The 26,300-nt window shown below is 40.4% G+C and overlaps 2 protein-coding genes across 3 annotated transcripts in view; both read left to right on the forward strand.

Annotated features, from left to right (window-relative positions):
• The first annotated feature begins 676 nt into the window (after positions 1 to 676).
• LOC106571413 (gap junction epsilon-1 protein) lies at positions 677 to 5,450 on the forward strand. Of its 2 annotated transcripts, none has more exons than XM_014144473.2 (3): positions 677 to 1,243; positions 2,581 to 2,763; positions 3,165 to 5,450. In XM_014144473.2, the coding sequence occupies exons 1-3, from the start codon at positions 1,214 to 1,216 to the stop codon at positions 3,558 to 3,560; spliced, it is 609 nt and encodes a 202-aa protein (XP_013999948.1). In that variant the 5' UTR covers positions 677 to 1,213; the 3' UTR covers positions 3,561 to 5,450. The 2 variants fall into 2 exon arrangements, with proteins under 2 accessions (XP_013999948.1, XP_013999951.1); XM_014144476.3 differs by lacking the exon at positions 677 to 1,243 and adding an exon at positions 1,942 to 2,151.
• A 676-nt stretch (positions 5,451 to 6,126) lies between these two features.
• LOC106571414 (vacuolar protein sorting-associated protein VTA1 homolog) overlaps positions 6,127 to 26,300 on the forward strand; it is a 49,161-nt gene continuing 28,987 nt past the window's right edge. Inside the window, exons 1-2 of the mRNA XM_014144477.3 lie at positions 6,127 to 6,352; positions 19,255 to 19,349. Coding sequence (XP_013999952.1) covers positions 6,262 to 6,352; positions 19,255 to 19,349 — 186 coding nt within the window. The 5' untranslated portion in view covers positions 6,127 to 6,261. The remainder of the gene's footprint in view (positions 6,353 to 19,254; positions 19,350 to 26,300) is intronic.

The following is a 26,300-nucleotide window of genomic DNA, read 5'->3' on the forward strand; positions in this document are numbered from 1 at the left end:
AGAGACCAGAAGAGGTCCTATAGGGGCGAGTGACATATATCAGAACATAAACGAACCTATTCCCCACACAGCGGTTAAATAAAAGCCGAAAGAAAAGCGAATGTCATTTTTCGAAACGGAAACCTCTCATTATGCAAACTGAGCGGGATTTTGATCTCCTGAATGTCAATTTGAAGTGATAAAACACAGATTAGATAGATAGATAGATAGATAGATAGATAGATAGATAGATAGATAGATAGATAGATAGATAGATAGATAGATAGATAGATAGATAGATAGATAGATAGATAGATAGATAGAAGAGAGAGAGAGAGAGAGAGAGAGAGAGAGAGAGAGAGAGAGAGAGAGAGAGAGAGAGAGGCACATTGAGTATTTCCAAGTTAATACAATCGGAAAATCTAATTTGTTATTATGAAATATTCACAGTACTTTACCATGACTGATTAATATGAATGAAGTCATTCAATGCTAACTCTATCTATCCGTCACTGTCCATCAATGCAGAGCAGTCTACAGTGCCAATGGAAATGGGTATGGCTGTGAGTTGTATTTTAAAGTGTTTTTAATGACATGGCAAGGACTAGAAATCCCGTAGGCGTAATCCTATCACAGAAAAATCTGCCTTAAATGCCAATGTGCCATTGAGAATGTCCATAATCAATGTGGTCTAGGCTACTGTTATTCTCAGTTTGTGCGTACAACGGATTCAAATTCAAACCACTCATCTAGTTAATGTAGTTGTAGGCTATTCTAGTTATAGCATATGTGCTTAGTCCTTATGTTTGAATTGACTAAAAACGAGTCTATTATGAAATGGTATCGTTTTATTATCCCATATGATAAACTCCATAGCGCACTTGTTTAGGGAATTTCCCTCCGTTAGGCTGTGTGGCTTTACGCTGACGGATGAGGACAGCGACAGCTAAGCGCTTGCGTCGTCGTGTGGACCACTTGCCCTCTGACTGGATGTTTGCGGGACAGTGTTAGCTTTATTTAGGTAATTAGTGCCTCTGTCCGTAACGCTCTCTACTGACTGCCACAAATGCCTGATCTCACTGGTGCTTTGCTTTTTGGTTTGTTGTTTGATCTCTGACACAAGAACACCTTAAGTAAAAGAAACACATCCATCATGGTACTCTTCCAGCAGGTATCTCCCAGGGAGCGCAAGAGTGGCATGAGTTTAGGACCCAAGCTCTGATTGAGAGGGGGAATGAACAGCACTCCGCCTGGATTATGGTTGGTGTGTGGACTTTATTTTATTACCTGATTTGTTTATTATGTCGTTTTTTGTCTGCTGTGTGTTTGCTCTAGCTCGCCGAGGCTGGGACAATTTGGTGAATGATCTTCCAGAAGTACTTACAGTGCAGGGTGTGTACCGCGATGTTGCAACAGGGAGAAATTGCGTAAAGTTATTTTCATAACTTTTTCGTGTGCCTCAAGTCAGATAAAATATGTCACAGTATTCTGAGTTAAATATATTTGAAGATGATAAAAATGATAAAACATTAGCTTAAATATTTTGTTTTTGACTCTTATTTTGTCAGAAGTTGTTTACTAGGTCCTAAATCACTTCTTTACAATTGTCATTTCAAATGTCATCCATGAAATTATGTGGAAATTGACATTACAATTCTTTAGATGTAGTGCTAAAACTAACTTTCGAACACCATTTTCATCTCAAATTGTTCATTTGGAAGCTCAAAATAACGTGCCCTCAGGTGCCACTATTGTATTGTACTATTTTGTTTTCTCTCCCCCATTGTGTTTTACAAAAGTTTTTTCGCTGACTTAGTTCAATGGGGATTATGAGCCGACCACATGCCCCGTGCCTTTGTTTTCCCTTTCCTGTTGTGTTTTTTTCTACTGAGTGAGTAAATTGATGAAGGCACCGCGGATAAAAGACAAATATGCATTGACAAGGGCTTTCAGTGGCAAAAGGTCATTAGGAGCTTCAGAATTATAGTGGGCTTTGCCTGATGCCAGCATATTGGCAATGAGGGCCACGGGTTACAATATAATTGAACTGGGAGAATAGCAGCAAAGTCATGTCTTTAAACTACATTAAGAACTTTTACGAAGGATGTGTAAGTATGGTGATACCAAGAATATATAGAATATTGGACGATGGTCGTGGTCACTTTGAGCCCAGTGAGTTCTCTGAATTATTTATCTATCTGACTGTAGCATAATAGAGTGGATAGACTTGTATTTGTTGCAGAATTAAATAAGAGTGTAAATATAGTAAATGTCCTACTCTCTGAATAGATGTGTGTTGTTTAAATATGACCCTATTACTGCCATTCTCCATGCATTACTGATTTATAAGCATGTTTGTAGTTGTTCCATTTAAATCTGATCATATTTGGTCCATCTGCTATTGTCGATGAGGATGCATTCCAAACGTTTCATCTGTTCATTACTCCCTTTCCAAGCTGTTTTGATAGTTTGTGTAATTCATTAAATTACAATCATACTCATGCTTCCTCAATCAGTTTTCACACATTCATTTATTAAATTTGTTTTATAAACAAATGCTGTTTTAAAGCCTTTTTGTGTGTTTGTGTGTTTGTGTTTTAGCTCAGGCCTCCGACGGTGATAGGCCAGTTCCACACCCTGTTCTTTGGCTCTGTTCGGATGTTCTTTCTGGGCGTCTTGGGCTTTGCAGTGTATGGCAATGAAGCTCTCCATTTCAGCTGCGATCCAGACAGGAGGGAGTTAAACCTATACTGTTACAACCAATTTAGGCCTATAACACCTCAGGTAAGAGTGCTTCCTGCATTAAATGATTTCACATGAGAAAGTCCATCTCTTCAACTATTCAGAAACCTTTTATAATCTGCCAGAATCAGCAAACAGTGCTCATTTGAGAGCTAATCTCATAAATGGTATTGGTAAAGAATCAGAGATCACCAGTTTGCACGCTATGCCATGGTGATATGCGAACAAAGGATTTTCGTGCACTTTTCACATCATCCATTCAAATGACAAAACATTTTATTCCAGTCATGAAAAGACAGACTCGAATATGTACTTTTATTCAATGTGAATAACAAAGTAATGAACAGACAGGACTCAAAGATTAGCTGTTATTGAATGTGAACTTGTGAATAGGTTGTTTTTCCACTCATCTGACCATAACCATAATGTTCTTCTGCTTGCAGGTATTCTGGGCATTGCAGCTGGTAACTGTTTTAGTCCCTGGAGCTGTATTTCATCTCTATGCTGCCTGTAAAAACATTGACCAGGAGGAAATCCTTCAGAGACCTATATACACCGTCTTCTACATAATCTCTGTCCTACTAAGAATTATTCTGGAAGTCATCGCTTTTTGGCTACAGAGCCATCTCTTTGGTTTCCAGGTTCACCCACTCTACATGTGTGATGCCAGTGCCCTAGAAAAGACGTTCAACATCACCAAATGCATGGTGCCGGAACACTTTGAAAAGACCATATTTTTAAGTGCAATGTACACTTTCACTGTGATCACGTTGCTGCTGTGTGTTGCTGAGATATTTGAGATACTCTGTAGGAGATTAGGTTACTTGACCAATCAATGACCTGTGTGTTATTTGCTACAGAGTTCTAGGTCATATTTCAAATTTCTGTTTGTCTTATCCAGGTCTGACATGGACACAAAGGCCGAAAACGACATACCTCTGCTTTTTTTGTTGGGAGTTGACAAGCAAAGACACTTCTTTCCATAATCCCATTGTTAAAATCAAGTAACACAGATTTAAATCTACTTTTGTCAGTAGGCTAAGGATATAGTTGTATCGTATGCAGCTTTCAATCATTGGCCCAAGTAAGAAAGAAACCTGTTATGAAAAATTATAGTTCTTGTACCCAGTGAAAAGTATTTTAGCATTGTTGTAGTCTTCTTAGGGGCCTATAGACATATAATGTTGTCTAATTGTCCAGTTTAACATATGGCCAATGTCATGTCATCAAGGTTAACATCCTAATACCCTACGACACAAGCTAAAAATGGGTTCATTTTAAGGCATTGAACTAGGCCTACAGATGAAAAAAGGCAGGCAAAAATGTATCCTAATGAAACTTAGATTTGATTTCAATAGTTGGCCTTTAATATGTTCAGGTCATAATAAATTATTAAAGGGATACTTTGGGATTTTGACAATGAGGCTCTTTATGTAGATCCCCAGAGCCAGATTAACTTGTAGATACCATTTTTGTGTCTCTGTGTCCAGTATGAAGTAAGTTAGAGGTAGTTTTGCGAGCCATCGCTAACTAGCGTTAGCTCAGCAACTGGAAGTCTATGGGTATCTACTAGCATAATAGCAGACTTTGAGTCATTGCACTAACACTAGTTAGCACTGACTCGCAAAACTACCCTAACTTCCTTCATACTGGACACAGAGATATACAAATTGTATCCACGAGTTCATTGGATTCTGGGGAAGTGGATAAAGGGCCTAATTGTCAAAATCCTGAAGTATTCCTTTAATAGAAAATGTGTATTCATTGAAGAACCGGAGTATATAAAGGTGCTCAAGATAGTTTGAATTTGAAAGATTTTGGAACATCTCCTTTGATGATTACTAAATTAAGGTTTTGAAATACTGTAAATAGGAATGATATCATTAACAGTTAAAGAAAATGGGTTTCCATGCTCCCAGATTTATCATGCAGTTCTACAACCCACTGTAGGTTTAAGTGTAATTGCTGATAAGTGCGCTGGTCACAGTGTGTATGGATAACCCATATTTGACTGTTTTAAGACCCTTTTCATAGCATGTAGTATCATGCTTTTGATTTAACCCTGTGTTGTAGCCGTACTGAAAATGATTACCTCTTTTGTTTTGTATCTGTAAGTTATTATCAGGCATCCATCCAACTTTTGTTATTATTTTCAGCTAAATGTATCATCTCAGGTACAATATGGCACACTGCTTTCTGGTATTTGTGACAGATGGATGGTTTTAATGTTTGCCTCTTACATTTTGTACAATAAGCTGAGGTAACTGTTAAAAGAAGCAATGACATTCATTTGGTTGTCAGTAAATCTGAGGAGTATTTTTGGGAAGTGGGATCAATTAGTTAGCAAGCTAATTCCGATATACACTCAGTCTGAAATTCTGCGGATTGTATGCTTAAAAAAGATGTTAACTTGATTTGAGCTAATTTCAGGTTCATCTTTATTAATCAGAAACTCCAGGTTTCAATGAAACTATGAATATCTAGCTGACAAGAAATTAATCCTACATCATGAAATACACCACAAGGACATATTATTTGTTTTGTATGTTTTTGATTTAACTAATGTTTAGTTGCATTGTTTAGTTTTCTTAGGGTAATTGAAATTCATTTAATAACATCTAGTTTGTCTGTTTTGACTTTCCGATATGTACTTCATAAAAATGCATTCAACTTTTCACATTTGTTTAATAAAAGGGGCACATTTTATGACCCTCTTTATGTTCAGACAATATTGTTCTGCAATGTGCTGTTTCTGAAAAATCTGTCTGTGCTGCTTTTTAGGTAAAGCTCAAACACTTTCTTATGTCTCAAAAGTATCAGTGAGATGATAGATTTTTAAATTTTATTAGAGGTGGTGCTATGCTGCTACTATTTTGTACTGAAAACTGTATTGACAAAGCAATCCTACAATAAGAGGTATGCTGCATGCCCTGTTTCAATTTTTTTCTATACATACCATATGTTCATGATAGCCCCATGCATTTGCTTGGGGAAAAGTTGTCCTAATGTAGTAGGCATAGAATGACACTTGAGCAGAGGTCCCACTTTGAATATTAAGGGGAACGAAAGTTGTATCCCTGAAAAACGGATGGTAGCGTATTCTGGCGAGTCTAGGGAAAAATCTATATGCAGTTTAATCACAGTGGATCATTGTGGTGTTGAAAAACTTACCTACTAATCTATAAGCTGCATGCAGATCCTTGATGACAATTTACTACAGATATGCCGTAATTCTCGTTGATTCTCATTCCATTCATATCATAATAAGATTGTTGGCTACTCACAACCCGTAAGATCACCATGGAACGCATTGCAAATAGGCTCACACAGTAATCAATATGTTGTCAATGTCAATATGATGCCGTTTTGCTTTGACAGTCCTCCTTTCCTGCAGATGGCGCTAAACGTATTGAACAAGAAAGCGGAAGAATTCTGCGCAAGGAGGAGCATTGTTGTTGAGAGTTAGCTAGTTTGCAAGCCACATTGCCATTAATGTTGACTAATCTACCATAGTTAGCTAGTGTATTTACATTATTAGAGATGGCGCTCCCACCACAGCTAAAAGCCATTCAACACTATCTAAGAACCGCACAGGAACATGAGAAGAGGGATCCTGTCGTGGCTTACTACTGTGAGTTTGTACTTGCTAGCCAACTCGGATAGCTTGCCATTATTGTACGTTTATGTTCAGCTGTCAACTCCATTAGGGGGACAGGAACCGTTAAATCGCTAGCTAACTGTTCTGTGAATATAACGTATGAGGTCGACAGCTAGCCAGCCATGTCATTTATCTAACTATAGCTAGTTAACGTTAGTTAGTTATGGAATCATAACAATAATACCAGAGGTACAGTAGTTAGCTGCTAACGAATGACAGCTTGCTAGCTACAACTTCGACACTTTTTTGTTGTTGTTGTTGTTGTTGTTGTTGTTGTTGTTGTTGCTGCTGCCAGTCTTACTAATGTTAGTGGTTACTTAACAGATGTTTACTTCTTAACTTTGCCGACTTCTCAGTCGGCTTTATCAAAAGTAGTCGAGGTTCATAGTATTCATAACTAACGAATTGTTAGCTAGCTAACGTTAGCTAGCTAGTGTATTGCAAAGAGTACTATAAGAGTACTCTATCTAACTATGTCACATTCTTTGAAAAAGGCTATGCCAGTTAACTATATGGTAAGCTTTGTGGTATGGCATGACTCATTTGTAAGGCGTTGCCAGCTGCCTAGGGTAGGGATACAGTTCATGTGACCAGAGCCTGGCTCGATATCTAGCTTGCCAAACAGGAAAATAAAAATAGATATATTTTCTCAAGTCTAGAAACGTCTACAAATGACTTACTTTACTTGACCCTTTCTTAGCAAGCACATTTCATTCAGTGCCACTACATGGTCTATGACTAGGCTATGTTGTTATCAAGCGCAGCCTAATTGCTTTCTGGTGGATTGTGGCAAGCTAACGTTAGCTAGCTAGTTATTTTACACAAAGGACGTTTTCTTTCAAAATAGTGTGACCGACAGGGCACTGTACTGTCTCTTGGTCATCTGGGCGATTTAAGACTTTGTTAGCCTACTGAGCTTAAGCCTTGTTTTAGGCTAGCTCTGGGAGCTGACAGGAGTCCTAAACTCTCTGACAAAATCATGAAAACATTATAGTTTAGTGAACTACTAGGCTGCAGTACCTCTGCAGTGTCTAACATAAGGCTAGCTGCCATCCAATGCAATGTTATCACAAGAATCCTTTTGTGATAGGGTCAATCTTTCCTGCCATTCTCATTGATCGTATTTGGTTATTCTACAACATGCTTTGGGGACTTCTGTAATATAAGGCTTAAGAGTTGTTAGATGTTAGATGGAATGTTTCAAAACAAGTGTTTGAAAAACATTTTTATTCATGTACTGTAAGGTTGAGAAAAAAGTGTTTTATTAAAGATTATACTCTGGGTGGTTCGAGTCCTGAATGCTGATTGGCTGACAGCTGTGGTATATCAGTCCATATACCACGGATATGACAAAACATACATTTGTATTGCTCTAATTACGTTGGTAACCAGTTTATAATAGCAATAAGGCATCTCAGGGGTTTGTGGTATATGACCGATATACCACGGCTAAAGGCCGGACAAGTAGGTGTGCAAAGGATTATGGTCATTGTAGTTAATTACCATGTTTTCTGCACTAAATTGTTGAATATTTGCTTGTTGGAAACAACAACTCCCTACTACATCAGAGTTTGGGTTTGATCTGATTTAGCTCTAGAGAAACTGCTCAATGTGCATTGAGCAACAGAAACAAATTAAATGGAATTCAAATAATTGAAACAACAGGTCAAATAGTTGTTTAAAAAACGTAAAATAACAAATGTCAGTTAATTGCTTAGCACTACTAAGCTACAACATATGCAAATATGAAACCAATGGGAGTTTGTGTTTTTAGATAATTGAGACTAGTTTTTTTATTTTTACACAATATTTAAAATAATTCCAGAAATTATTAAATAGTTTGACAATTCTGTTTGTAAGCTTTTAAATTATATAATTCTCAATCGTTTATCTTTTCCAGTGACGAAGACATGGATCAACTCTGAGAACCTTTTATCTCTTGAATGTTCTGGCATTGATGTCCAAAGTCACCTTCTGAGCACTTCTACAATGGGCAAATATATATATATATATATATATATATATATATATATATATATATATATATATATATATATATGGTTTCATTCAAATCAAAACTGCTGTTGTCAAAAGTGATTGAATTTAAATATATTTACCATGGCTCATTACAGAGATACTGATGACTGACAATGGCTGCTTTTGGCTGAATGGGATGTGCAGAACATGCTATGAGGTGGATTAGCCAAATATGCTGAGGAACATGTTTTTCCAGTTTGGCATCACTGCGCAGTTTCACTGCCCGCCTGGTTCTTGTATTTTAATTGCAATGGCGGGTGTGTTGGTAGAATTGAAAGGACATGAGTAGAGAAATTAGTGTCCTTTGGATGAAGTCTGTCCTGTTTTTGTGTGCCTTATTGGATAAACCCTATTGATATTTTTCTTGTGTATATAATTAGGGCTGGGGATTGTCAGTTGATGGGCTTAGACAAAGTCTGGTAGCTTTGGTGTTTCTTGAGTTCTCCAATTGTGTCTGATTTTATTTAGGCTGGTTTGGGGTTTGGACTGAAGCAGAGATGGTTGAAGGTCTTTCAGCGTGAGTTCCTTGTTTCATGGCCCATGAGCATCAGAGTGGACCAGTAATTCAACATGCCACTGGAGGTCAGCATCGACATATCTCTGAATGACTCAACCCCATTGTCTTTGGAAGAAGGTTGTAGAGCTGACGGCCATAGTGACTCAGGCTTTTCTCTCAAACTGAATTTGCCTTTGTTTTGAAATGTTATGGTTAAGAGAACCTTCATTGCTCTAAATCGAATTGTCAAGAATCAAGACGATATAGTAACTCTACTTGATTGCAGAGTATCCTATATCCCAGGCTATTCTAGCTTCCAAGGTCCAATGTAAATCAGACTCTCAAGAGGAAAATGGCTACCATTATTTGAACCAGACTGAATAGGATCAAATTGACTAGTCTACCTAATGTAATAAGGATTTTCTCACAGTTATTAGCCTGAAATGTTGATGGTCTGGATGAAACCATCTGAATAGCAAATGAGCTTCCTCTTTTGTCAAGCATTCAGCACATGACAATGGTTAGAGGACTCAAGACCTATAGGAGCCCTAGGTTAGTGTATTCATTTAGCGGATTAGTGGTGGCAGGCTTTACAAAAGAGTGGTGCAACAATCATTATTTTTCTTTATCGGCGAGCCATTATATTACATTGACCAAAATACGCAAAGCCTATTTGTGCAATGTTCATCATCTGGGCTATAGCTTACTTGATCCATTCCATACAACTAGGGAAATTCATGGTTTAAACAAAAGCACTGATTTGTTTCCCTATAATTACCCACCATTATTGAACCCAAGCACCCCCAGGCCAAACAATGACTACAAACAAACTTCCACTTAATGGATTGCATTTTCCCTAATATGAATGTCCAAGCTAGCAGCAGGATACCACAGTGATTTAATATCCCGCCTCAGCAGCACATAGTAACCCTAACCAACACAAAGGCTTTCATTTCAAATAGAACATTGTGTTCTCCTGCTGCTTTATATTGTATAAAACCTGGCCAACTTGAAGCACAGAAGTAAAAATGGCTGAACCTCCGGTTCGACTGTAGCACCATGGGCCTGTATTCTGCCTCCTAGTGTAGGCCCCTGCGCCCTGGCATTGTGCTATAGTATTAACCTATGGAAAAGGCTCTCTTTGAGTTGTTTTCCCTCACGCTTCCGGGACTTGATCTAGTCTTCCGATTGAACTGCAGCTATAGTACATAATAACATCCTTGTAGTGAGGAGAGCTGAATGCGCGGGCTACCATCCCAGAGTACACAATTCTGTTCTCATTGCAAATGTCAGTGAAGACTTGGTGACGCCCAAACTGAGGACTCAGCTCACACTCTTTTTATGACTAATGTCAAGCTTGCGTTGGGGATGCATGCCAGGACAGGCATGTATTCCTCCCATTTATTTCCATTTGACAAGGATTTTAGTCAAGTTCTACCATATCTCAAACCAGAAAGATTGACAAAGTTATAGGCCGATTTGTTACTTCAACATACATTAACACGGATGTCATGGTTTAGGCCTACGCAGTGGAGGTTCAACTACCACACTGTCTATTTCTGTGGAAGAACATCTGCAGGGGGAAAAGTTGACTCACTTTTGAGATGGGAAATATTCGTAACATTCAGTGTATTAAATGAATGACACTAATCCCTGTGAATCAAGCTACATTGGACAGTCAACCATCCCCTTTAGCTATATTCCACATTTATGAAATAAAAGTAAATACAATTTTATTCATCACGTGCTTCGTAAACAACAGGTGTAGACTAACAGTGAAATGCTTACTTACTGGTCCTTCTCAACAATACAGAGAGAAAGAAAATAGAGAAATAATGGAAAAGTAAAATAAATAATAATAAATAGAAAATAAGTAACGTTAACTTTGCTATATACACAGGGTACTGAGTACATGTGCAGGGGTAAGAGGTAATTGAGGTAGATATGTACGTATAACTTGGAATAAAGTGACTGATATTAAACTGTAGCAGCAGCATATGTGATGAGTCAAAGTTAGTGCAAAAAGGGTCAATGCAGATAGTCCAGGTAGCTATTTGGCTACCTATTTAACTTTCTATCAGGAATGGCTTGGGGGTAGAAGCTGTTCAGGGTCCTGTTGGCTCTAGACATGATGCATCGGCACCGCCGCTGTTCGGTAGCAGAGAGAACAGTCCACGACTTGGGTGGCTGGAGTCCTCAAATTTTTGGGACCTTCCTCTGACACCGCCTGTTATAGAGGTCCTGGATGGCAGGGAGCTCGGCCCCAGTGATGTACTGGGCTGCACGCACAACCATCTGTGGAGCCTTGCAGAGGAATGAATGCTGCTGACTGTCTCTTTTTGTGTCATTGGACACTGTAGTTTGTCATTCTCCTACATCTCTATCTGGGGGAGAGAATACTGTAACCCCCCTGGCCATTCATGAAGTTCCCTTACTCATCAACCCCCTTCCACACTCACACACACAGTTCTGCCCATGGCAAAATAATTTCCCCTTCTGAAGTACAGTGGATTATGGATTTTATTTTCATGGCCTTGCGTCTGTCGTGAATGGTCTCAGTGTTGCATTGTTTCAGAAGAGGAGAATTAGATGTTAAGCTGTATGGGCGTAATGGCTTGACAAAGGATGACATTGTTAGTGCCCGCTGTGATGTGCAGTGACCATCATCATATCTGAGCAAAATGATCCCCATTGCTTTCGTTATGGCTAACTGTTTAGGGAATATCAACACGTGGCCTTTGGCATAGTTTTAATGGACTTTTACCCCTTTTTCTCCATAATTTCGTGGTATCCAATTAGTAGTTAGTGTTGTCCCATCGCTGCAACTCCTGTACGGACTCGGGAGAGGCGAAGATCGAGAGCCATGCTTCCTCTGAAACACGACCTCGCCAAGCCGCACTGCTTCTTGACACACTGCTCGCTTAACCCGGAAGCCAGCCTCACCAATGTGTTGGAGGAAACACCGTACAACTGGCGACCGAAGTCAGTATGCAGGCGCCCGGCCCGCCACAAGGAGTCCCTAGAGCATAATGGAACAACGACATCCCAGCCAGCCAAACCCTCCCCTAACCCGGTCGACGCTGGGCCAATTGTGCACCGCCTCATGGGTCTCCCGGTCATGGCCGGCTGCGACAGCTCGGGATCGAACCCGGGCCTGTAGTGACGCCTCAAGTACTGCGATGCAGTGCCTTACACCGCTGCACCTTGGCTCAAACTTTTGGAAAGAGTTTTCTAAAATTGTATTTTCTCCTGATTTCTGACATGCTTTGTTTTGATATATGACAAATGGTGAAGCCATTTTAAAAGCTAATTGTGAGCATAATGAATATTGTGCTTCTATCTAAGCTGAACCTACTAGAATCAAATCTAAACTGCTTCAGCCAACCGAAAGTAATGACTGTATTCTGTTTTGCTTCTGTCTTGTAAATTGGTCACCTTAACGTGTCTTTCCGGGGTTTTATGTTCAGTTGTAATTTGAATTGAGTCAGTGTTATTGTAGGAGAGATGGAGATAACCATGTAACAGGCCCACTATTGGTTTCAAGCCCCAGGCTTTTTCTTGTTCATTTTTAATGCAGCAGCATTCAACCTGCCATACACTATGATGGCGTCCCAGGTGTTGAAAACCAAACAAAATATAGAATTTTGCTCACTATATGAGGCCGTACAACAATATCTGTGCCTTGAATGCAGAATTTAGCCTAGCTAGATATCTTAAGGCAATGTTGTTACAATTATAACTGACACATGCCTATCACACATGGATCTGGACTTTTGCCCACTCATAGGCTTCATACTTAGAGCAGCCCTGTATCAAAGACACAGACCCCTTCATTAAAATGAACGATCAGTGTTTTTGCCATACTTAGAGAACTCCCAGCTGGGTATATTTGCTTTTTTATTTTCCGCTGGGAAGTAGTAATTGCCAGTCCACCCTGTTTTACAATGTAATGACTGTGAAATTAGAGTTAGATGAGTGATTTAAAACTCAACCTTTGTCATAACATGCACTGTATGATACCCTATCCCACCTTGGAAATGTGACATTTGCTGATTTAGTATAACTTTATTTTTGTATTACTAAAATGCTCTATTGATGTGCTGCTGACGTGGAAGCTGATGTTGGCTTGCCTACTTTTTCAGCTCACAGGCGGGTCTATGGAAACCTGTTGCATTCAAGGCAAACAGGGCTGGCCAGGCAGTTGTCAAAACGTATAGGTCAGAATGACAAGTGCACCACTTGTTGTAGCCTATTCTATGAAGACAGCTTGCTGTTGAAATGTTGGTGAATAAATTATTGCATCGGTGCTAGGGATGGACATGAGTAATCGAGTACTGAACGGACGTCACAAAGCTCTGTCTTTAACCAGAGATAATAATAATAATAATAATAATAATAATCAAATACTGTAAAACTATTTGATGGAATGTGCTTTGTGGCTGCCCGAACGGGCCATTGAAAATTGTTTTGAAGACAACGTTGATTTGCTTTGACTCTAGTGTTCCATTTGAGCATGTGCATTTGCGGGGCACAACAAGAAATAAACCAAGCCATGCATCACACAGTTCCATGTCTCATTCCCTCAATTGCGTTCTGACCGCTCCATACATACACGTGCTGACTGCGCACACGAGCTCCTGTTAGGTCTACATAAATAAATGCCTATAAAAACGTATCTAACTGATGGGATACACAAGCTACATTCCTTGCCAAATGACGACAATTTTATCACACATTCAAAATGGACTGGTTGACTGAAGTAGGAAAACGTGTTCCAACAATGAGCTGCAGTTTTGGAATAATATTCCCATCTATTTTCCGCTTAGGCTACATTGCGAACTGCTAGTGCCATTTTAAAATTGGTTAGCCTAGGCTATAACCCCCTAAACATAGACAGGTTCCACACTGAAAATACGCACAAAAATAGTTTGATAAAGACAGAGCATGTTTCACCAGAATCATTAAGCATAGGGCTGGCTACTCACCAAACAAATGTATAGGCTGTAATTCATTACCATGCAGTGTTCAATGTGGAGTTGTTCATCCATTCAGAAAAGTCTAAACAACTGGCAGAATAAACTAATATCTGCATAGCGAAAAGACAGATTTTGTAACCCTGAAAAAATATTTTAATTCGCCAAATTGAGCCACGTTAAAAAAAAATTCTAGACGCGAGATGATCCGCACTTCGCAGTGGAAACTTTTTTCATTTGGAAAAATATTCTCTTATTACTTTTTTTTTACTATAAAATAGGTGTTTTGATTGTGATAAGGGCTTGGGAAATAAGTGCGTCTTGTCTGCAAAATTAACAATATAAGGCCATAGTCTTCTACAAGCAATCGCCACTGCTGAGGTTACTGCCTATTTGAAGATTGTGTTTCACGATATAGTTTATATTACGGTTTCATTAAATTAAATGGCACATGCTTTTTTATTGAATGAATATATATATGGGTCAATTTAGCAATTAAGATTTATTATCTCTAATGGTTATGATAAATCAGGGGCGAAAATCTGATATCAACTTTGGAGGGGACAATTACATGAAATTTTCTCAAGAGCAATTCCTGAGGGGGACACCAAAAGTAGTGCTGTAACACATAGCCTACATTGTAATATGGTAAATGTATATTGAGGAACCAAAGAAATAAGGTGTTTGCCGTACTCCTAACTACCGGTACCCAAAACTACACAACTAATCACAACAGCAATACCATTGCCTTTAACAAATCTTAGTTCAGTCACCAGTTTAAGTTGAGAGTGGGGGTATCCATGGCATTTTCCAATTATGTTCCTATTTTACAAGTCAAAAAAATTGAGAACCTTTCATAATGTTGCCAAACAAAGACTCAACAAACTTACCTGAGACTCCCTGTCTCTGCCAGTCTGTCCCTGCATATCTGTCCCCAACTCTGCTGTCTGTGTGCCATCTGTTGCCTGCTCTGCCTAATGACATCATTGTGAAACATTTCCATTAGAATTTCATTTCTTTCTTATAAACATTTTATCAACTAGTCTTTGAGATATTAAGGCTACTAGGGTTCTTACTATGCGTTTTGGTGTATTGAAAAATACTCTGATGTCCGTCTTTTATTTTTCTGCCATTTTTCTACCTGGCTGGCTGGCTGGCTACACACACAGTGTGTAGGTTATTTACAGTAGGAGATGGGCTTCTATCATCTTTAATCATTCTATTTGGGCTTCAATCTAAAAGGTAGCTAGCAAATGTGAAACGGATTAAAATGACAAGAGTTGACAGCTGTATGAGTTCACCATTTACACAACATATGCTGCAACCTTTTGTAATTTTAATAGTTTGTTTCATATTGGCTGGCTTCCAACAATAGCTGAATTTGCAAAGCTAGCGAGCACCAATTCAGTTTCAGTGGTGTTTGCTATAATCTTTGCTACCCGGGTTAAATAAAGGTGAAATAAAATAAATAAATAAATAAAAGTTCCCTTGCGACAATTTAGCTTTTGCAACGAGACCATTAAATATATTTATTAAGACAATGGTAGAAGAGAGTGTAGTTCTGTTCAGTTTGGATTTCAGTTTATCGCTAACCTTATCACAGGGACTTTGAAGCACTAACTTACAGTAGATACGACCTCTCTGTTACCTAGCAAGCTAAGGAACTGGCAGTGGATCAAACCATTGTGAGGCAAAGGGTGGGGGGGTCGCAATCTTTTGAAACTTAAAAACGCGCTATTAAGTGTCTATAATCAGCACAATTGCTTTCATTGCGTATTATTAATATTATTTAAATTACATAGTTATGTTTCAGTGATATATTGGGGGGGACAAATCATATTTTTCCCAGGATGGGGGGGTCGTGTCCCCCCCGTCCCCCCCGGGATTTCCGCCCCTGTAATAAATGAGGCATTGTCGCAACACTTGGCATAGGCCTATAGATAAATGCACACATTTCTTTACAGTTTGGGTCCCACCTAGGGCGGCAAATTCAAAAACAACAAAATGTCATAATTCAACTTTCTCAAACATACGACTATTTTACACCATTTTAAAGATACGTCTCGTTGATGTAACCACATTGTCCGATTTCAAAAAGGCTTTACAGCGAAAGAAAAACATTAGATTATGTTAGGAGAGTACATAGACAAAAATAATCACACAGCCATTTTCCAAGCAAGGACATGTGTCAATAAAACCCAAAACACAGCGAAATGAAGCATTAACCTTTGATTATCTTAGGACACTCCTAGGACATTATGTTACACAATACATGTATGTTTTGTTCGATAAAGTTCATATTTATATCCAAAAACAGCATTTTACATTGGCGCGTGACGTTCAGAAAATATTTGGCCTCCAATACTGCCGGTGAATCAGCACAACAATTTACAAAAATACTCTTCATAAACGTTGAGAAAATATTCAACTGTTATTCAAAGAATTATAGATGAACATCTCCTTTATGCAACCGCTGTGACAGATTTCAAAAAAGCTTCACGGGGAAAGCACACTTTGCAATAATCTGAGTACTGCGCTCAGAAAAATACACCAGGCAATACAGATACCCGCCATTTTGGAGTCATCTAAAATCATAAATAGCATTAGAAATATTCACTTACCTTTGATCTTCATCAGAAGGCACTTCCAGGAATCCCAGGTCCACAATAAATGTTGTTTTGTTCAATAAAGTCCATAATTTATGTCCAAATAACTTCTTGTTTGCATGTTCAGTAAGCTACTCCAAATGTAGAAAGCGCGCCGAAAATTTCAGGACAAAAAGTTATATTTACGTTCGTTGAAACATGTCAAACGTTGTAAAACATGAATCTTTAGGGCCTTTTTAACGTAAAACTTTAGTAATATTCCAACCGGACGCTTCCAATGTCTTGAAAAACGTTATGGAACACAGCTACCTCCTCACGTGAAAGCGCGTAATTGTGGCCTGTCATTCTCTCGGTCATCAGACTCCAGGAGGTCTTATTCGCTCTCTGTTGACTGCAAAAGCCTGAAACACGTTCTAAAGACGGTTGACATCTAGTGGAAGCCTTAGGAAGTGCAAATTGAACCCTAAGTCACTGTATACTGAATAGGCCCAGTCTTGAAAAACTACAATCCAATTCCTGGTTGGATTTTTTTCTCAGGTTTTTGCCTGCCATATGAGTTCTGTTATACTCACAGACACCATTCAAACAGTTTTAGAAACTACTAATAATATGCATATTGTAGTTTCTGAGCCAGAGTAGTAACCTGTTTATATTGGGTACGTTTTTTCATCCGGCCGTGAAAATACTGCCCCCTAGCCCAGACAGGTTTTTAAAGCACTCTTTGAAGAATGGCAAACAATTATGTCATGTTTTTTGGCTAGACAGGCTCTAGGCTACAAGCTGATCTAGTGGCTCATCTTTTAATTTCCTAAGGGACAGCAGCATCCTTCACACTGTTAGCATTTAAATCGCGAACGTGTGGAAGGTATGATCTTAATTTTAGAGGCGGACACCTACTTGGGTGCTGGTCCGGAAAAAAAATTAACCTGCCTGTCTGACTTTGTGTAGCTAATGACTTTGAACTCACTGCATCGATGATTGTTGTTTTGTCCCGGTTGGAGACCGCTCATTATTAAGGCTCTGACTGCAGTCCTTCAGAGGCTCACACTTCAGGCTGTAGACTACACGTTCAAAGCATCAGTGTGCTGCTTTTTTGTTCTGCCTCTTCACGGCATTGCTCTTATTCTGAGTGGCTTCTTCCAGGCAGTGTTTTGTGTTATGTCTATAGCCTAGTCAGTTCAGGGGTCGGCAACAGGCGGCCCACGGGCCCCAACTCACCCAAGTGATTATACATTTTTGGCCCCCCAAAAGTTTTTTTTGTCAAAATAAAAAATATAGATCTGGGGGTGGGATAAAAGGATTGTTATTTTCCAATCCAATCTCATTAGCGCTTACTTGTCAATTTGAAGTGTAAAAACAAAATAGAATTACGTTTTGGTCCCCCAACCATCCACTTCACCCACGGCTGAATCTAGTTGCCTAGTCATATATAATTTCCCACATCTTCATTCATGTATCACGTCAATAGAAGGTCTGTCAATTAGGTATGGCGCTTTAGAGTTCTTTGTTGGTTGGAAACTGCAGCACTCGAAACAGCTGTAAACCCAGAGCTGTTGGATTTGGCAATGGCCTCTCAAACATTGAGTGTGTGTCAAAGTTGCACACAGGGAACACTTTAAGGCTCATGGGACAGTCCTTCACCAGATGTCTGGGTGTGCGCATGTTTTCAATCTCTGAAAACTGAGAGAAGAGCGCTAATGGTCCTGAGCCTGGATGCATAAAATCAAAGGATGCAAGGATCTGTCAACATGGAGGAGAGGGTGGATGGACAGCGTGTGTTGAAAACATGAGCCAAGATTCCCTCTTGGCTGCTATGTGCTGAGTGAAACAATGCTAAGGATATAATAACAATAATGCTAATATTTACACAGCCTCTTTCACGGACTTGCACTGTTGGGAGGTTGAATCAGTTAACTCAAAGTGAGCGTCATAACTCAGAGAAGAACGTGAAAACAATCTTGCAACCTTTCGGTTACTAGTCCAACGCTCTAACCACTAGGCTACCTGCCGCCCCAACATGCTGGACAAATGGACACTTTGGGTGATTTAGGGTAGCCTACTTTAATTTGAAAGACCTTACCCTGAACCCCAAAAATGTTTGACCATGTAACAGAACTATGTCCAGTCCACATTTGATTTTACCATATGAATTGCTGTTCGTGATAATAAAGAGAGAGACTCTACTCTAACTTTTAGTTTGAACACAGTGTACAAAACATTAGGAACACCTGCTCTTTCCATGGCATAGACTGACCAGGTGAATCCAGGCTATGATCCCATATTGATGTCACCTGTTAAATCCATTTTAGTCAGTGTAGATTAAGGGGGGGGGGGGCAGGTTAAGCCTTGAGATAATTGAGACATGGATTGTGTATGTGTTCCATTTCAGAGGGTGAATGCAAGACAAAATATTTAAGTGCCTTTTTAAACGGGGTATGGTAGTAGGCGCAGGCGCACAGGTTTGTGTGTGTCAAGAACTGCAACGCGGCTGAGTTTTTCACGCTCAACAGTTTCCTGTGTGTATCAAGAATTGTCCAACACTCAAAGGACATACATCTAACTTGACACAACTGTGGGAAGCTTTGGAGTAAATATAGCCCAGCATCCCTGTCGAACACTTTCGACACCTTGTCGTCCATGCCCCGACGAATTGAGGCTGTTCTGAGGGCACTCAGTGTTATTCTGGGAAACATGAAGTGTCGTCATCACCCCTGACACATTGCTCTGAGATAAAATAGTGATACCCTTTTCCTTCTCTTTCAGGTCGGCTTTATGCCATGCAGACGGGAATGAAACTGGACAGCAAAACCCCAGAATGTCGGAAGTTTCTTGTGCAACTGATGGATCAGTTAGAAACGGTGAGATAATTAGTCAGCTACACTAAAGGTTGGATACAGCCTTTGGAATGTTTAAACAAGTTTGCACACAATGACACATTTATCTACTATTTCCCAATTGTCTTCACATTATGATTTGTTGATTTTTGGGTAAGATATCATAATGTAGTTATCATAATGTACTTCTTCATATTCCTTGTTAATTCTATCTATTTCCTCTATTCTGTACCAATATCCACTAAATGAAGCTTATCACGTCGTGAATCTCTGAGGGCAGTTTAGTAATGAATATCTTCAAAGCCATTGGCTGCTAAGTGCACTTTAGGAGTCTTGACATTTGACTATTTTCAAAGCTGGTCAGGAACAGGCCTTTCAGTGGATTCAGTTTCCCTTCAGAATTGGATTTTGACACTGCCTCTCAAAAAGGACATTAACAACAAAGCGGCAGCCTCCCTTGATTTGAGTTCTGCGAACATGATTGAAATGTCTGCACCTCATCATTTTCAGTTATAAGAGTGAAATACTCGTTGATTCCAAACATCTGTAGTGTAATTGCCGTATGATCTAAATATAGGAGGAATTTTGTGATTTACATTGTCAAATTTCTCAAAAGGTGAATGCCAAATGTAATTTCTGCTTGTTTTGAGGGTCTAACAGTAATTCTTTAGCTTGTCCATCAGATATTCATATCTATAATCGTTAATAATGTAGCCCCTATATGTGATTAGGTCTACTTTTAAAGTTATCCAAGGAGAAATTTGAATCTTTGAGATAGTTAGATCACACATTTAGTCAAAGCTTCGGTAAGACTGTAATCTGAACCACCATTAGTTACGGAAAGCATGCCTTTTGAATAATGGATTCCTTCAGAAATGTACTTCTGAAATTTCTTGAGTGGAATTGTGAGACATGCAATAAAAAAAACATCTGCTTTGAGTTTTAAGCTCTGTGTTTAATGTAAGACCTGCTCGGCATATACAGTACGTTAGGAAAGTATTCAGACCCCTTGACTTTTTCTACATTTGTTACGTTACAGCCTTATTCTAAAGTGGATTAAATTGTTTTTTTTCCATCATAAATATACACACAATACCCCATAATGACAAAGCAAAAACTGTATTTTTTTTATTTTCCAAATGTATTAAACAGAAATATCACATTTACGCAAGTATTCAGACCCTTGACTCAGTACTTTGTTGAAACACATTTGGCAGCAATAACAGCCTCAAGTCTTCTTGGGTATGACTCTACAAGTTTGGCACTCCTGTATTTGGGGAGTTTCTCTCATTCTTCTCTGCAGATGCTCTCAAGCTGTGTCAGGTTGGATGGGGAGCGTTGCTGCACAGCTATTTTCAGGTCTCTCCAGAGACGTTAGTCCGGGCTCTGGCTGGACCTCTCAAGGACATTCAGAGACTTGTCCAGAAGCCACTCCTGCATTTTCTTGGTTGTGTGCTTAGGGTCGTTGTCCTGTTGGAAGGTGAACCTTCGCCCCAGTCTGAGTTCCTGAGCGCTATGGAGCAGGTTTTCATCAAGGATCTCTCTACTTTGTTCCGTTCATCTTGTCATCATCCTGGCTAGTCTCCCAGTCCCTGCAGCTGAAAAACATCCCCACAGCATGATGCTGCCACCACAATGCTTCACTGTAAGGATGGTGCCAGGTTTCCTCCAGACCTGACGCTTGGCATTCATCAGATCAGAGAATCTTGTTTCTCATGGTATAAGAGTCCTTCAGGTGTCATGTGCCTTTTACTGAGGAGTGGCTTCCGTCTGGCCATTCTACCGTAAAGAGATGGTTGTCGTTCTGGAAGGTTCTCCCATCTCCACAGAGGAACTCTGGAGCTCTGTCAGAGTGACAATCGGGTTCTTGGTCACCCCCCTGACCAAGGCCCTTCTCCCCTGATTGCTCAGTTTGGCCCAGCAGCCAGCTCTAGGAAGAGTTTTGGTGGTTCCAAACTTCTTCCACTTAAGAATAATGGAGGCCACTGTGTTCTTGGGGACCTTCAATGCTGCAGAAATCTTTGGGTACTCTTCCCCAGATCTGTGCCTCGACACAATCCTGTCTCAGAGCTTTAGGGACAATTCCTTTGACCTCATGGCTTGGTTTTTGCCCTGACATGCACTGTCAACTGTGGGACCTTTTATATAGACTGGTGTGTGCCTTTCCAAATGTGTGTAGATTAATGAGACATTTGTTATTTGATACTTTTTAGAATAAGGCTGTAACGTGGAAAAAGTCAAGGGGTCTGAATTCTTTCAAAATGCACTGTATTTTCCTTGAGATTTGCTTAAGGTTTTAATGCAACATGGGTGTTCTCTCTCACACTGTAGCGAACTCTTGATACGTCACACATTTGCACATCCTTCGGTAAGGAATGTTTGTTAGATGTCATGGAAAGGAAGCAACTATAATAACCAATACATTCTTATGTGAAAGAGAACGGTTATATCATATTATGAAAAAATATATATTTCTTAACTATCCTATCTGTTAATTGTTTCCTTTGAGAAAATGTAAGAGCACTGTATTCTCATCAAGATTTCAAAAGACTGGGTTTATGGTCTTCCTCTAAAAGAGGAGCAGGAAACAACCTCTGGATGCTGTTTACTCAGGGATTTTTATAGAGCTAGTGTCTCAGCCAGCGAAGAGCCCAGACCTGGTGGGTGCATCCCGTTTAAAGGGCTTTTAAAAAGGTGGTGAAGAAACTTCTATGAGATACATCTTTGACCTACTTTCACAGATTATGTCAATGTGAACTCGAGACAGATTGTTAAACTTCTTTTGTTTTATGTCTTGCGCCTTGTATGATATTTCTGGAAGTTAATGCGAAATCATTGTTTTATTTTTCCTCCCTAATCATGGGAACATGAATGAGACTTTCATTCCATTCCAGAAGAGGAAGCACAGTATGAAATTGAAGATGGCGACGAAGAACATGGTTGACGTTTTACATTCTCCCAACCAATTGTGCTATTGTTTTTTTGTTATTTTTTAAATTATTTTAAATTATTGTGTACATAATGTTGCTGCTACTGTCTCGTCTGACCGAAAATAACTTCTGGACATCAGAAAAGCGATTACTCATTGCGGACTGGAAGAAACTTTTTCCTTTAACGAGTCCGACGAGAAGGATATCCTGCTTTCACTGGAACAGGCACAGATCCATGCCTTTTGCGTGAAAAGATGCCGGAAAAGGGGACACAGATCGGGGATCCTTCTGAGAATCTGTAGGCGAGCGAGTAAACTCCCACTGCCATCCGTTCTTCTTGCTAACGTGCAATCATTGGAAAATAAAATTTGATGACCTACTATTAAGATTATCCTACCAACGGGACATTTAAAAACTGTATCATCTTATGTTTCATCGAGACGTGGCTGAACGAAGAAACGGACAATATAGAGCTAGCAGGATTTTCCATGCACCTGCAGAACAGAGACACTACCTCTGGTAAGACACGGGGTGGGGGGGGGGGGGGGGGGGGTGCTTTTTGTCAATAACAGTTGGTGCGCGATGTCTAATATTAAAGAATTCTCGAGGTATTGCTCGCCTGAGGTAGAGTACCTTATGGTAAGCTGTAGACCACACTGTCTACCAAGAGAGTTCTCATCTGTATTATTCGTAGCCATCAATTTACCATCACAAAGCGAAGCTGGCACTAAGACCGCTCTCATTGAACTCTATAAGGCCATAAGCAAAGAAGAAAATGCTCATCCAGAAGCAGCGCTCTTAGTGGCCTGGGATTTTAATGCAGGCAAACTTAAATCAGTTTTACCAATTTTTTTACCAGCATGTCACATGTACAACCAGGGGGGAAAAAATCCTACACCACCTTTACTCCACACACAGAGATGCATAAAAAGCTCTCCCCCCGCCCTCCATCTGACCACAATTCTATCCTCCTGATTCCTGCTTACAAGCAAAAACTAAAGCAGGAAGTACCAGTGAATCGCTCAATACAGAGGTGGTCAGATGACACGGATGCTACACTACAGGACTGTTTTGCTAGCACAGACTGGAATATGTTCCGGGATTCATCCAATGGCATTGAGGAATACATCACCTCAGTCATTGGCTTCATCAATAAGTGTATCGACAACGTCGTCCCCACAGTGACTGTACGTACATATCCCAACCAAAAGCCATAAATTATAGGCAACATCCGCATCGAGCTAGAGCTGCCGCTTTCAAGGAGCGGGAGACTAATCCGGACACTTATAAGAAATCCCGCTATGCCCTCAGACAAACCATCATACAAGCAAAGCGTCAATACAGGATTAAGATTGAATCCTACTACACCGGCTCTGACGCTCGTCGAATGTGGCAGGGCTTGAAAACTATTACGGACTACAAAGGGAAACCCAGACGCGAGCTGCCCAGTGACGCGAGCCTACCAGACGAGCTAAATGCCTTTTTATGCTCGCTTCGAGGCAAGCAACACTGAAGCATGCACGAGAGCACCAGCTGTTCTGGATGACTGTGTGTGAACTCTCTCGGTAGCTGATGTGAACAAAGCCTGCTGGGCCAGACGGATTACCAGGACGTGTACTCAAAGCATACGCGGACCAACTAGCAAGTGTCTTCACTGACATTTTCAACCTCTCCCTGACTGAGTCTGTAATACCTACATGTTTCAAGCAGACCACCATAGTCCCTGGGCCCAGGGAAGCAAATGTAACCTGCCTAAATGATTACCGCACCATGTCACTCACGTCGGTAGCCATGAAGTGCTTTGAAAGGCTGGTCATGGCTCACATCAACAGCATCCTCCTGCACACCCTAGACCCACTCTAATTCACATACTGCCCCAACAGATCCACAAATGAAGCATTCTTAATCACACTCCACACCGCCCTGTCTCATCTGGACAAAAGGAACACCTATGTGAGAATGCTGTTCATCGACTACAGCTCAGCATTCAACACCATAGTGCTCACGAAGCTCATCACTAAGCTAAGGACTCTGGGACTAAACACCTCCCTCTGCAACTGGATCCTGGACTTCCTGATGGGCCGCCCCCAGGTGGTAAGCGTAGGCAACAACACGTCTGCCACGCTGATCCTTAACACTGTGGCCCCTCAGGGGTGTGTACTTAGTCCCCTCCTGTATTCCCTGTTCACCCTCGACTGCGTGGCCAAACACGACTCCAACACCATCATTAAGTTTGCTGACGACACAACAGTGGTAGGCCTGATCATCGACAACGATGAGACGGCCTATAGGGAGGAGGCCAGAGAACTGGCAGTGCGGTGCCAGGACAACAACTTCTCCCTCAATGTGAGCAAGACAAAGGAGCTGATTGTGGGCTACAGGAAAAGGCGGGCCGAACAGGCCCCCATTAACATTGACAGGGCTGTAGTGGAGCGGGTCGAGAGTTTCAAGTTCCTTGGTGTCCACATCACCAACAAACTATCATGGGCCAAATATACCAAGACAGTCATGAAGAGGGCACGACAAAACCTTTTCCCCCTCAGACTGAAAAGATTTGGCGTGGGTCCCCAGATCCTAAACTTTCTACAGCTGAACCATCGAGAGCATCCTGACCGGTTGCATCACTGCCTGGTATGGCAACTGCTCGGCATCTGACCGTAAGACGCTTCAGAGGGTAGTGCATACGGCCCAGTACATCACTGGAGCCAAGCTTCCTGCCATCCAGGACCTCTAGAATAGGCAGTGTCAGAGAAAAGCCCATAAAATTGTCAGACTCCAGTCACCCAAGTTATAGACTTTTCTCTGCTACCGCACGGCAAGCGGTAGCAGAGCAAGTCTAGGACCAAAAGGCTCCTCAACAGCTTCTACCCCCAAGCCATTAGACTGCTGAACAATTCATAAAAATCGCCACCGGCCAATTTACATTTACACCCCCCCTCCCCTCTTGTACACTTCTGCTACTCGCTGTTTGTTTGTTACCTATGCATAGTCACTTCACCCCCACCTACATTTACAGATTACCTCAACTAGCCTGTACCCCTGCACACTGACTTGGTACCGGTGCCCCCTGTATATAGCCTCGTTATTCTTATTGTGTTACTTTTTATTGTTACTTTTTATTTTAGCCTACTTGGTAAATATTTTCTTCTTCTTGAACTGCACTGTTGGTTAAGGGCTTGTAAGTAAGCATTTCACGGTAAAGTCTACACTTGTTGTATTCAGCGCATGTGGCAAATAAAGTTTGATTTGAAGAAACAGAAATCTTACATCGCACCATGTGGTTCTTTATCATTTTACCTCTTAACAGTTTAATATCCACTAAAGCTACACATTTTTAGGGAAACAAACAACCAATTATTATTATTTTGTGCAGAGGATGGATAATTAAGGTGCCAATCTGTCTTTTTTTGTTCTGGTATTGAAGATGAACTAAAGCATGCCCTCAGCATATTGACCAGCACACTTGGCTCGTTCTCTCCATCGTTAAATTAGCGTTCGGAGAGCAGTGGATTAGGGAGCGAAGGTGTGGTGGAAGAGACTGTCTGTATTTAGGCTATACACTGATGGGCCTCTGTTTCATGGAAACAGCAGTTTTTGTTTTCCTGATCGCCGCTTTGGCGGTCTTTAACATTGCATTGTCAGTCGCTTCAATGCACTAGCTGTTTGTTTTTGTTGGCCTACAATGCCTATACAGACCTGATGAGTGTCAGTAGACCTAGTTCTCGTCTGTTAGGGTTGCTTTACCCCAAGGGTACGAAACACATTTCTCACTCATTCTGTTTTGCAATGACAGCAAAACCATCAAAGAAGATGCAGCCTTTCATGGTAATATTGTCCTGACGTATTGAAAATGACTATTGTGTTTTGCTAAGCTGTTCTAGTACAACAGGGACTTCTAGAGAACCCCAGAGTAGTTTTAGTGGTGTTTTGTGATCCAAGCTGAATCCTTTGATTCAATTAGAAACGGCTGGCTCGACTTTCTAGAAAGTCGGCACACTTCCTTCTAAGTTATGTTTTTAAAGTCCTTCGCTAACACAAGTAATGT

The sequence above is a fragment of the Salmo salar genome, chromosome 15 (assembly GCF_965601325.2).
Source record: "Salmo salar chromosome 15, fSalSal1, whole genome shotgun sequence".
Lineage (NCBI taxonomy): Eukaryota > Metazoa > Chordata > Actinopteri > Salmoniformes > Salmonidae > Salmo > Salmo salar.